This window comes from Leopardus geoffroyi, chromosome C3 (assembly GCF_018350155.1).
Source record: "Leopardus geoffroyi isolate Oge1 chromosome C3, O.geoffroyi_Oge1_pat1.0, whole genome shotgun sequence".
Lineage (NCBI taxonomy): Eukaryota > Metazoa > Chordata > Mammalia > Carnivora > Felidae > Leopardus > Leopardus geoffroyi.
The window spans coordinates 24,775,232-24,787,964 of record NC_059338.1 but is presented as its reverse complement, the minus strand read 5'-3'; the positions used below and the strand labels follow the sequence as shown (position 1 = coordinate 24,787,964).

At 38.8% G+C, this 12,733-nt stretch overlaps 1 protein-coding gene across 2 annotated transcripts in view; it reads right to left on the bottom strand.

The window, feature by feature from the left end:
• LOC123586780 (complement factor H-like) overlaps positions 1–12,733 on the bottom strand; it is a 99,706-nt gene that overhangs the window by 17,843 nt on the left and 69,130 nt on the right. For both annotated transcript variants that reach the window (XM_045456172.1, XM_045456173.1), the window contains 5 exons: positions 9,168–9,350; positions 7,165–7,338; positions 1,916–2,092; positions 524–706; positions 234–416 (listed from right to left, as the gene is read on the bottom strand). In XM_045456172.1, the coding sequence (XP_045312128.1) occupies positions 234–416; positions 524–706; positions 1,916–2,092; positions 7,165–7,338; positions 9,168–9,350 (900 nt within the window). The remainder of the gene's footprint in view (positions 1–233; positions 417–523; positions 707–1,915; positions 2,093–7,164; positions 7,339–9,167; positions 9,351–12,733) is intronic.

Here is a 12,733-nt window from a genome sequence, read left to right as displayed (position 1 = left end):
AAGTAAAATTTAGCTTCACACTTAAAAACCATGTTAATTTCAGGGATAGAAAGGGTGATCAGACTCTCTGGCTAGTTTATATTTTTCCTTTGTAGACGATAAGCAATCATTATAATTTAAGACCTGACATTTTCAAGCATATATCTAAATTTCAAAACTATGTTTGCAGATACAGGTTTTACAATAAAAATATTACATTTCATTGACCGTCTATTTGAGAAGTGTCTTCTCACCAATGCACTGAGGAAGTTGGGTCCATAATCCTCTTATACATGTAATTGATTTCTGTCCAATCATTGTGAATCCTTCTCTGCAATTGAACTCCACTGAATCTCCATGGTGATAGGGAGGGTTAGAAGTCTGAACGGCGTAGCCGTAATTAAGTTCTGGTATATCTCCACATGTAGTCTCCACCTCTGTGAAAAGTTCAGAAAAATATGTTTACTTATGAAATATAATTTATGTGTTTCTATAAATATAAAAGGTTGGTTTATTTTAAATATGAATATATTTTATACATTACCAATACAAATAGGCAAGTCTGTCCACTGTCCATCAACACACTGAATTTTATTAAAACCCTTCATCAGAAATCTAGGATTGCACACATATTCCACCAAATCGTTGTGTTCATAGTTTTCTTTCTGTGTTTCTTTAACTTTCCCGTTAAGGAGCTGAGGAGGTGGAGAACACTGTTTTGTTTGCTCTACAGGAGAAATAATGTGTAAATAATGATCAAATTACCTATTTTACAACTTAAAAAGAATAAAATGGAGAGATTTTTTCTTTAATTAATTTGTATTATTTATAATATACTTTATTATAGCCTTCTTAAGTAATGAAAAAGAAATATTGCTTAAACTAGAAACATATTTCCCAGTTCTTCTTTCAAAATTTTTACTTTAGAGAGACAGAGAGCACGACCGGGGCAGATGGGCAGAGAGAGAGAGAGAGAGAGAGAGAATCTTCAGGAGACTCTATGCTCAGCGTGGAGCCCAACATGGGGCTCGATTCCATGACCCAGGGATCATGACCTGAGATGAAGTGCAGAGTGAAATGCTCAACAATTGAGCCACCGTGGCACCCTAACCCAGTGCTATTACTTACACTGAACTAGTATATTGGAAGTATATTGAAACCCAGAAAACATGTTTAAAAATCTAGATATTCTAAAGATGTATGCAAACCAATTCCTCAATATGGTTGTGTAAATTATCTCAATATTCATATTCCACAGCAGTTATCAAAACTGTTTGAAAAAATGCCAGTGTTTGAGGCAAGCATTTTTTTATTAAATCTTTTAATGTTTATTCATTTTTGAGAGACACAGCATAAGCAGGGGAGAGACAGAGAGAGAGGGAGACAGAATCCAACGCAGGCTCCAGCGTTCAAGCTGTTAGCACAGAGCTAGACATGGGGCTCGAACTCACAAAAAGCGAGATCATGACCTGAGCGGAAGTCTGACGCTTAACCGACTGAGCCACTCAAGTGCCCCTAGGTAAGCATTTTATCAACATATTTTAACTTTGATTAAGCCGTACATGTGATTGAATTCCCTGAATTGAGTATAAATTGCTTGAATACTGTTTAGATGACCTAACGAAACCTAAAGTAAGGCCCATGCTATAGTTTCAATATTAATGATGGAAATGTAGGCAAGAAGAAAAGTAACAAACGTGTAAAGCATCGTATATGTATCTATGGATAATGCCACTACATATATCAAGAAACAATTGAAGATTAATTTCTTAAAAAAGAAAATCTGAGATATCTATTACCCAACACATATCCCGGTTTAATGCATTAGATTACAAACACAGAGACTTGAAGCCAACAAAAATTAAGAGTGGAAACAAAAAAAGTTAATATCCAAAATCCTAATTCTCGTTTCAGCCACTGGAAGATAAATATTCACCTTTACATGTTGGAAGATTAGGGGACCACCCAAAGTCGTAACACTGAACTGAATCTGGTCCAACTCTTTTAAGTCTTTGTCTGCAGAAGAATTTCAACACATCTCCGACTTTATAATTTTCTTTTTTGGGCTGAGTATTTAAGTTATTTTCTATTTCAGGAATCTTGCATTCTTTTTCTATAAAAAGAGTGAAAATAATTTAGTGAGAATATATAATTAATCATTGCCAAAGTATATTGTATATGTGTCGTATAAAAATGAGGTGCTGGGTACTGCTTATACAGAGGAGCAACAGAAAAATTTACGTGAGGTTTTGTATACCTTCTAAATTCATAAGGGACCCTGAGAATTATTAAGGCATTGAAGAGCAACATAGGTACCCTGAAAATGTATTTGTAAGGTCAACTTGCTTATACTGGTTCTGATTTTATAACTGACATTTATAAACATAATGTTACATTGTTTTGTACTCTCAAAACATAAAAATATTCCCTCACATTAAAAAAAAAAACCTTGATGCTACAATTCTAAAGTGGCAGTCAAATAACAATTGGCAGTTTTGTTTAATGTAAATACAACTGGGGAATCCGAACACACACAAGGCATTTCTAACGTGTCTTAAAGATTTACCAATAGTCGCGGAGGCGCTTCCCGAGAGTGACGCGTGGACTCCGCCCCCGGCCTCGCTGCCACCTCCCTCGCTCCCTCAGCGCTCGGAGCGCAGCCCAGCGTCCGGAGCGCAGGCCGGGGGCAGGGCGACGCGGCGACGCGGCCCCAGGCGGCGGGCACCGGTCTCTTTGGAGGCGGCTGTGTCGGGCCTGGGTGTCCGCCTCTCGCGCTCGCCGCCCCCTGCTCCTATGGGGTCTTTGCAAGGGGCTGACCCGCAGGCTGCTCATCTTCTTCGACCTGGCCTGGCGGCTGCGCGTCAACTTCCCCTACGTCTACATCGTGGCTTCCGTGATGCTCAACGTCCGTCTGCAGGTTCATACTGAGATCCATTCTGCTGACTGGCAAAGGCGTGTCGTCAGGCTACCACACCACAGAACACGCAGCATGAGGGACAGAGTAGGGGCTCTGGGCGGCTACCTCGGGAAGGTGAAGGGGGCAGGGGAGGACTCAGACAAGCTGCTATGTGGCCTTGAAGGAGCACAGGGGGAGCGCCCGTGCCCGAACTCCTGGATGCATACGCCCTGCGGTTCAAGTAGGTGGAAATTCACAAAATGAGTTATCAACGGAAGTGAAGAATGCTCTGAGGTCAACCTCTCCCTTCACAGTGGCAACAAAGCGCTTCCATGTTTGAAAGAATCATTAAGAAGTTCAGCTTCCGCAGGGGCCTAAAGCAAGACTGTGGATCTGTCCTGTGCTCCTACAGGAGAGCATCGTGCTGGGGTCTCCTGTGGTGGTGGTGGTGGCTCTGGTGAGGGGCTGGCCGGGAGGAGGGCCCAGGGCCAGCGACAGCACAGATGATGGTGCCACAAAGGAGAACCTTGGGGGTCAGGACTACCGTGCCTTCAGAAACGGCCAGAAATGGGGATTTCTGAGGAGGAAGCGCCAAATGCTCTTCTAGAAGGGCGAGGCTCTGAGTGGGAAAGGTCTGGCCTGCATCTCCTCCTGTCTACACTGCTCCATGCATGCCCCGAAGCATTCCTGAATGATGAGACAGAATGTGTTTTCCTTGGCCATTCAAAGCCCGCATTTTCAGAGCAAACAGAATCCAAGAAAACGCTTTCACAGGTACAAAGTACCTCAACTGATCTGCAGATAACACTGGGGTTACTGGCTCTACCAGCTTTGGAAGGAGCAAATCCCGTATGCCATAGTTAAGGTACAAGCAGAACAACAAAAAGAGTGAGATTGATTTTGAAAGCTGTCTTAGAGGGGCGCCTGGGTAGCTCAGTCAGTTAGGCGGCCAACTTCGGCCCAGGTCATGATCTCGGGTTGGAGACCCTCGTTGTGCTCTGTGCTGGCAGCTCGGAGCCTGGAGCCCGCTTCCGATACTGTGTCTCCCTCTCTCTCTCCCCCTCCTCTGCTTGCTCTCTGTTTCTTTCTCAAATAATAAACATTAAAAAAACAATAATAATAATAAATAAAAATTTTAAAAAGCTGTCTTAGAATGAGTTCTTTCACACTGAGACTGGATGCCTGTTAACAGGGCAGCAGTGAAGTTCCTGCCTCAGTTGGTGTGATCATGGAAGTGGAAGTGAAACTCCTGGGAGGCTGGTTGATGACGGAGGGGATTTTTGAGCATGCTTTAAATGGTGCTCAGAAGACATTCAGTATTGGGCTACCACTTCAAAGAGAGCATTAATATATCCTGTATCAATATCAGAACGTGAAGATTTAACAAAATTCTTTATGGATCTTCAGCACTCATTGCCAAGGGCTACTGTCCCAGATACCATCTCCTCAGGCCATCTCCTGGAAGTGGCCACTTGTACAAGTCAGCCTCTCCGTAGTTGACAGTTAGCTGTCCCCATTTCTGCATTCTGTAGAATAATTTTGGTCTGCAGAACAATTTGATTTCTTTCCTCACATCCCCTCTCCTTCCACCTGAAACCCAATTTAAATGGAGGCCCCACAGTGAAAGCTGAAATATTAAATGTACTTTTAGTAGAATCCTTTCTCACACTGGGAGCCCTACCAGTGTCGCCTGAAATAAAAGCAAGCTTGAGACTTCTCTGCTGCAGCTCAGCTGGGGAGAGATGGATTTAGCGTTTCCCTTACGGGAAGGTTCCAGTTCCTAGGAGTGGAGGTATCTCGTATACTAACATTTTTTTCTGAGGTAATGCCTCTGGTTGTTGATAACTTTGATAAAGATCACTTGAGTCCCAAAGAGAGACTTCACCGTTTTCGGGGCTTATTGACTGCCTGTATCCATTTGTGTGCTACAATCACTATGCCATGTGCTGTTTTAGTGTTTTGGGAAAGTGAAAAATTAAAACTTTTTACTTAGCATAATAAATGTCTTATTTTAAGTGCATAAAAAAAGAAACTATTAAAATAGCTTAATTAAACACTGTATTATAAATTATATTAGTAAGGAAATTAAACTAAAAATAAAACAAAATAAAGAACTATGTTCAAGGCCACATAGCTAGGCGTATTCTGGGAGTTCTGAACATTTACATAATATACAATTATTATTATTAAGCCTATAATTTTTACTATCTATTAAATTGTTGATTATTCTGATTCAAATTAGGAATGTCTAAAATCATCCCTTCAAATTTGTCAAGTCTGTGGCATTTGTGGCATTTGTGACATTCCCGAGTATTATTTAAAAATGCATTTTTCTTATTTGGAATCCTCCTATCTTGCTAATTCATTTATAAATTAACTGGAATTTGAATATTATAATTATATTTAAAAAAAAACAATCCTTTGAAATATTAGAACCTTTGTAAATATTAAAACATTTTATAGATGAGGAAGAGTGAACGAAGCTGCAAGTAAGTGTGGTTGTTGCCCTAAGATACATGTTTAGCCAGCTGATGGGATTGGAATTTCCTAGAACCCCGCCAGGCTGACTCCACTGGACTCACTTAGACTTCCTCATCCTTCAATCATTTTCTTCTCTCCACATCTAGGAGAACATTCACTCCAAAATGTTTTCTTCTCCCAATTCTCTGGGCCCTCCTTTTCCTATCTACTCTGCCATCTATTATCTTCCACGTGACACCTAAACGTTGGAATGCTTCATGGCTCAGTCTTGAGCTCTCTTCTCTTTTTATTCTGTATTCTTTTCCAATTTCATATCCTCATTTATGCGGTAACAATTCCAAATATGTATTTCTTGGCTAGACCCACATAGTCAACTCTGTAGTTTACATATCCAAATTTGATTGTCCATGGGCAGCTCAACCATAATGTGCTCAAGTCAAAAGTTGGGATGTTCCTCCCAAAGCGCTCTTTCTTCTGTCAGCACCACCTTACAAAAAGGCACTGCCATTTACATGTTTGCTTATGAAAAAAAGGCAGTGTGTCCCTTCATTATTACTCTCTCTTACATCCAATATTTAGTAACATCACCTGTGTTTTCTACCAACAACATAGATTTTGAATGAGTTCTGCTTTGCATCTCATCACCCATCATCCTATCCCAATCCCCATACTTGTTCATGCTGCATAAACTCCCGAATCTTCTCCTGCCCACCACAATCACAGCATGTGGGAAAAAAAAAAGAAAAAAAAAACTTTCCAAAAATCTAAATGATTACATTTCTTCCTTTAAGACTCCTTTGTAGCTTTTTATCAGTCATAAAACTAATCTAAATGCTGATATGCCTGGGAAATAACCTGGGTAATCTTTTCTTTGCCTCCTATCCAGGCTTAGTTCATAAAATTCTCCCACATCTTAAGTAGAATCTGCTCACCCTGATATTTCTCAAATATTGTTTTGTTATCAAAGTTTTGCACAGACTGTTCCCTTGGTGTGGAACATTCTATAGCCACTCAAATTTTCCACAGATTCAAGTCCTACTCCTAATCCTGGGAAATAGTGGATTAGCAAACATGAAAGAGATCCATAGAATAGTCCACAGAACTTGTCCAAGTCAGAAAATAAAGAGCTTCTCTCAGGGCCTGCAGAAATTAACACTCAAGGCAGAAGGTGTGAAAGCAGAAACTCAGGGGCAAAATAGCTGAGGAAATTGTCAGAAACTATAATTTGGTTTTCTTATATCACACACTAAAAGAACCCAGTTTTAAATAATATGAAAACTCTCATTTAGAATAACAAACACAATTATTCTTTGTTTACAAACATACCATGTATATGGGCCATAGGAAACACTGTGTTATTGTCTTTGGGCTTTCAAACACCCTCTTCTCCCAGTTTACATTAAATCAGAAGAAGACACCTTGATTTTAATCATACTCCTTAAAAATGACTTCAAATAATGCAAGTTTGTTCAAAATGGAAATCTATTTTTTTTTTAACATTTTTATTTGTTTTTGAGAGAGAGAGAGACAGAGCGTGAGTGGGAGGGGTGGAGAGAGAGAGTGAGACACAGAATCTGAAGCAGGCTTCAGGCTCTGAACTGTCAGCATAGAGCCCCACATGGGGCTTGAACCCGAGAACTGCGAGATCATGACCTGAGCCAAAATCTGAGGTTCAACCCACTGAGCCACCCAGGTGTCCCCAAAATGACTTTAAATAATGCAAATTTGTTCAAACTGGGATATCTTAAACACGTCTTGTTAATTTTGTTAGTCATGAAAAAAAAAATACCTGGAAAAATGGTACTTACCATAACATATTGGTTTATGAGACCAACCATCGTTCCCACACACTATTGAACCTGCGCGCCCATCTTGGCTTTCGTATCCATCGTGGCATTCATAGTCCAACTTGTCATTGAGTTTAAACCACGTGACATTGCTTTTGGCTTTGGCATTCTCAAATGCTGGCATGTCACAAGATTCTAATGCATAACAGAATTGAAGATTTCAATTCTAATATTATTTAATGGACGATGTAATTAAGTCTCATCCCAAGGAAGTAAAAAAAGCTTTATCAATTAGTATGTGCTAGTAAATTCAGTATTATATTAAAATAATCTAAGAATACAAGTGATAAATCATTGCCCTGAAAGTTACTCAAAATGAAAAACCATGTTTCTACATAGCAGTTTCCTTATTGCTTAAATATTCAGGAAGTTTGTCAAAGAACACTTTCCTCTGTCAATTATAATTTTGTGTTTATGCCATGCTTATAATAAAATAGGGTACTACAGATGCATCATACTTTTTCTAGCAAAACAGAATATGTTTTTGTGACTTAAAACGCCAAACTCATTAGCAGTGTGGCAAGTATGCCAGAGAAAAATGGATTAGTTGAATAGGATTGGTTTTCAAAAATGCAAGTTAATTTATAAACATTCTATAAAACTCTACTTTAAAACATAATAGTTTCTAAAACTCACATGCTCATTTTCTTTTCCAAATATTTTCCTAAAGGCTGTATATTCTTTTAAACTTACCAAGATTTAATGGAGCGATGACTCTAATTTTTATAATTAGTTATAAGAAAGTAAAATGTTAAAAGTTTCAATTATTGCTAATAGGATGGTGATATTTAAATAATTTTATACTGTTATGTAACCAGCTACCTTAAAGCTTTAAAAAACAAAGCAAAACTGTACCAGTGAAAAGAGACAGAGAGAGAGAGAGAGAGAGACAGAGAGAGATTCTTTTCCATAATAAGTGTTATAATGGATAGCTAATTACAATTTAGTGTAAAATGAGTTTGATATGGGAGCCACTTTTATCATTTTTTTCTGTAGCTAGTGCTCATAGTAACCAAGGAAATTGAAAAAAAATAAGGAAATGGAAACAGTAGAAATGGATATTCAAATATCCACTTCACTTAAAGTGAATATGCTAAATATCAGTTCAAAAACATCACTGCGTAGCTTTGGAGTATAAGATAAACTGAGGAAACTGTTCATAGAAAAATCTTCATAAACATCTAGGGACAGTGAAATCTTTCAACACAGCTGAATTTGGTGCTATCTAGAAGCATTTCTGTCTCTACTAATTAGATGTTTCTGATTTTCTAAGGGAGCTGTTTTAGAAGTGGACTTACCCTGGATTGTCAAACATAAATTCTACAGGTTCAATTAAAATTCTACACTATGGACCCAGATCTTCACTTACAAACATAATATTATGTCTAGCAACAAAGATTCTGACATCAAAACCTTATCACCTAAAAACAGGAAAAACAGGCACAAAGGTTGGTGTCAGCCAGAAGAAATAAATGAGTTTCCAGAATACACATAAGGCTCCCTAACCAGTTTCCAAATTACAGGATTTAAAAGAAAAAAAAATTTTAAATTGTATTTATTTTCAAAGGAGAGAGAGACAGAGCATGAGCAGGGGAGGGGCAAAGAGAGGGGGAGACACAGAATCTGAAGCAGGCTCCAGGCTCTGGGCTGTCAGCACACAGCCCGATGCAGGGCTCGAACTCACAAGCTGCGAGATCATGACCTGAGCCAAAGTCAGACGCCCAACTGACTGAGCCACCCAGGTGCCCCCACAGGATGTTTTAAAGTGGAAAAAAATGTAAACTGAAAGATGTCCTGGTATTACACTCTATAAGTGATTAGTCTTAACTGGCAAAAAATTAATCCTTTTTCATTTATCTTTTCAAATGGGAATCACGTCAGCCCCTCCCCCCAGAAAAGAATTAACTTAAACTTTTGTTCAATGGTCATCAGGATAATAAATATGAACATAATAAATTACTCACTAATACATGTGGGTTGAGGTGACCATCCACTTTTCAGACATGTAACCGATCCTGAAGTTTTACCATCTGGTGTTACATATCCTGGTTTACATTGATACTGTGTTTCTTTATTTAAGGAATATGTAAGTTCATATTGAGAAAAAAATCCATTTTCAATTGTTATCTCTGATTTTGAACATGTTTCTGAAAGGCAGAATGTATAAGGAAAAGATAATCATATAAATAAACATTTTTAGAAAGACTTAACACTATAAAAATGAGTCATTTATAAATAAATGAAAACCTAGAAAAATCTGAATCATCCAAATTCTTGGAATGCAAAAATTAGCTACAAAGATACTAAATCAAAATAATTCATTAAATTTTGCTTGGAATGAAGCAAGATTTAAAATACCCAGAATCCCTTCTAGGAAATTATGATGAATCTGTTTGTCTAATGGATCTGGAATCCTATAGTGTGTCAGAGGTGTACCGGCAATGGGTCCTTTCCAGGCACTTAAGCAGGATCTCTTAAGCAACCCCAGCACTTGGTTAATTAATTGGGGTATCTGAGATCAGGAGACGATCTCAGAGAATCTGCCGCCATAGCTACCACAACTCTGAGAATTTGAAATGTTTGTCACCATATTTGGGTGCTTAAAACCACATGGATACATGGAGTTCAGTAAGTATGACAGAGATCAACACATTCATTCATATTCTAAGACCAATATGATGATTCCTCAAATTATGTGTAACTTGGCTTGAAACAATAAAACAAGACTTCTGTCATATACAGGGCTTCACAAAGTTCAGCATTATTTATTAAATAACCCATGGATAAAGAAGAAATCAAAAGAGAAAATATGAGCTACATATATTTTCATCATTAGTAATTTTTTTCCTTCACTTGGGGTGCGTAGTACACTGGAAATGGGACACTTGGAATATTAAATACTCAGGATAAGGACTAATGTATATAATCTTCTTATATTTTTTATTTATTTTTTATTTTTACTGTTTTTTTTACATTTATTATTTATTTTCAATATATGAAATTTATTGTCAAATTGGTTTCCATACAACACCCAGTGCTCATCCCAAAAGGTGCCCTCGTCAATACCCATCACCCACCCTCCCCTCCCTCCCACCCCCCATCAACCCTCAGTTTGTTCTCAGTTTTTAAGAGTCTCTTATGCTTTGGCTCTCTCCCACTCTAACCTCTTTTTGTTTTTTTTTTCCTTCCCCTCCCCCATGGGTTTCTGTTAACTTCCTCAGGATCCACATAAGAGCGAAAACATATGGTATCTGTCTTTCTCTGTATGGCTTATTTCACTTAGCATCACACTCTCCAGTTCCATCCACGTTGCTACAAAGGGCCATATTTCATTCTTTCTCATGGCCACGTAGTACTCCATTGTGTAGATAAACCACAATTTCTTTATCCATTCATCAGTTGATGGACATTTAGGCTCTTTCCATAATTTGGCTATTGTTGAGAGTGCTACTATAAACATTGGGGTACAAGTGCCCCTATGCATCAGTACTCCTGTATCCCTGGGGTAAATTCCTAGCAGTGCTACTGCTGGGTCATAGGGTAGGTCTATTTTTAATTTTTTGAGGAACCTCCACACTGTTTTCCAGACTGGCTGCACCAATTTGCATTCCCACCAATAGTGCAAGAGGGTTTCCGTTTCTCCACATCCTCTCCAGCATCTATAGTCTCCTGATTTGTTCATTTTCGTCACTCTGACTGGCGTGAGGTGATATCTGAGGGTGGTTTTGATTTGTGTTTCCCTGATGAGGAGCGACGTTGAGCATCTTTTCATGTGCCTGTTGGCCATCGGATGTCTTCTTGAGAGAAGTGTCTATTCATGTTTTCTGCCCATTTCTTCACTGGGTTATTTGTTTTTCGGGTGTGGAGTTTGGTGAGCTCTTTATAGATTTTGGATACTAGCCCTTTGTCTGATATGTCATTTGCAAATATCTTTTCCCATTCCGTCGGTTGCCTTTTAGTTTTGTTGGTTGTTTCCTTCACTGGGGCCACAGTCAGACTGGTGTGTACCTTCTCTTCGCGTCTCCTAGGGGCGGGATTCACTGTGGGGTGGCGTGGCCCGTCTGGGCTACTTGCACGCTGCCAGGCTTGTGGTGCTGGGGATGTGGCATATTAGCTGGGGTGGATCAGCAAGGTGTACAGGGGCAGGAGGGGCAGGCTCAGTTCGCTTATCCTTTGGTGATCTGCTTCGGGAGGGGCCCTGCGGCACCTGGAGGGAGTCAGACCCGCCGCTGGAGGGATGGATCCACAGAAGCACAGCGTTGGGTGTTTGCCTATAATCTTTTTTTAAAAAAAGACATTACATCTTTTAAATGGAATAAGAAAAACATTTTAAATAAAATTTTGTGAGATGATACTAAAGTAGTCTGAGAGGGAAGATTACTATTATATACATACAATAGAAAAGAATAAAGAATGAATATCGACGATCACAAAATGAAAGCAAACAAAACCCAACATACACATAATTTGAAAAAAACAGAATAGTGTTAGTAAGATCGTGGAATAGGGTGTTTTCTTATTCTCTATTTCCGCTCTAATCTTTATTATTTCCTCCCTTCTAAATTTGGGCTTAGTTTGTTCTTTTGCTAGTTCCTTGAAGTATAAAGTTAGGTTGTCAATATACAATCTGCTACTTTAAGCTAAATTTTTTTATGTTTATTTATTTTGAGAGAGAGCTTGCCCGCGTGTATGCACAGGTGCGCGCGCGCGCGCACAGACACACACACACACACACACACACACACACACACACACACACGCAAGTGGGGGAGGGGTAGCCAGAGAGGGAGAGAGAATCCCAAGCAGACTCTGTACTGGCAGCACGGAGCCCTACTGTGAGGTCCAATCTCATGAACTGAACCGTGAGATCATCACTTGAGCTGAAATCAAGAGGTGGATACTTAACTTGACTGAGCCACCCGGCACCTTAATCTTCTATTTTAATGTAAGCATTTATCACTAAAAACTTCCCTCTTTGCATTGCTTTTGGAGCATCTCTGAATTTTCTTACATTGTTTCTGTTTTCATTTGTCTCAAGATATTTTTAAAAATTCTCTCGCACTTTCCTCTTTGACTCGATTGTTACTTGAGTGTGTGTTTTCTTTGTACGTATTTGTGAATTTTCCCATTCTTTCCCCAGTTACTGTTTTCTAAATTTACCCCATTGTGACTGAAAATGATACTGCATAGAATCCTTCATGTGCAGTAGAATGTACTCTTCCACTGTTGGGTGTAAAATTCCATGTATATCTATTAGGTCCATAAAATGTTTATATTGTTGTTCAAATCTATAGATTCTTTCTTGAATTTCTGTGTATTCTATTTATTATTCAAAGTGAGGTACTGAAGTCTCCTAAGATTATTGTATTGCTGTTAATTTCTCCTCTTCAGATCTGTCAATATTTGCTTTATATATTTAGGAATTCCAATGTTGGTTCCACATATGTTGAAAATTGTTACCATCTTTCTGCTGAATGGATTCTTTATTATTATATAATGATCTTCTTTGTCACTAGAGACAGTTTTGACA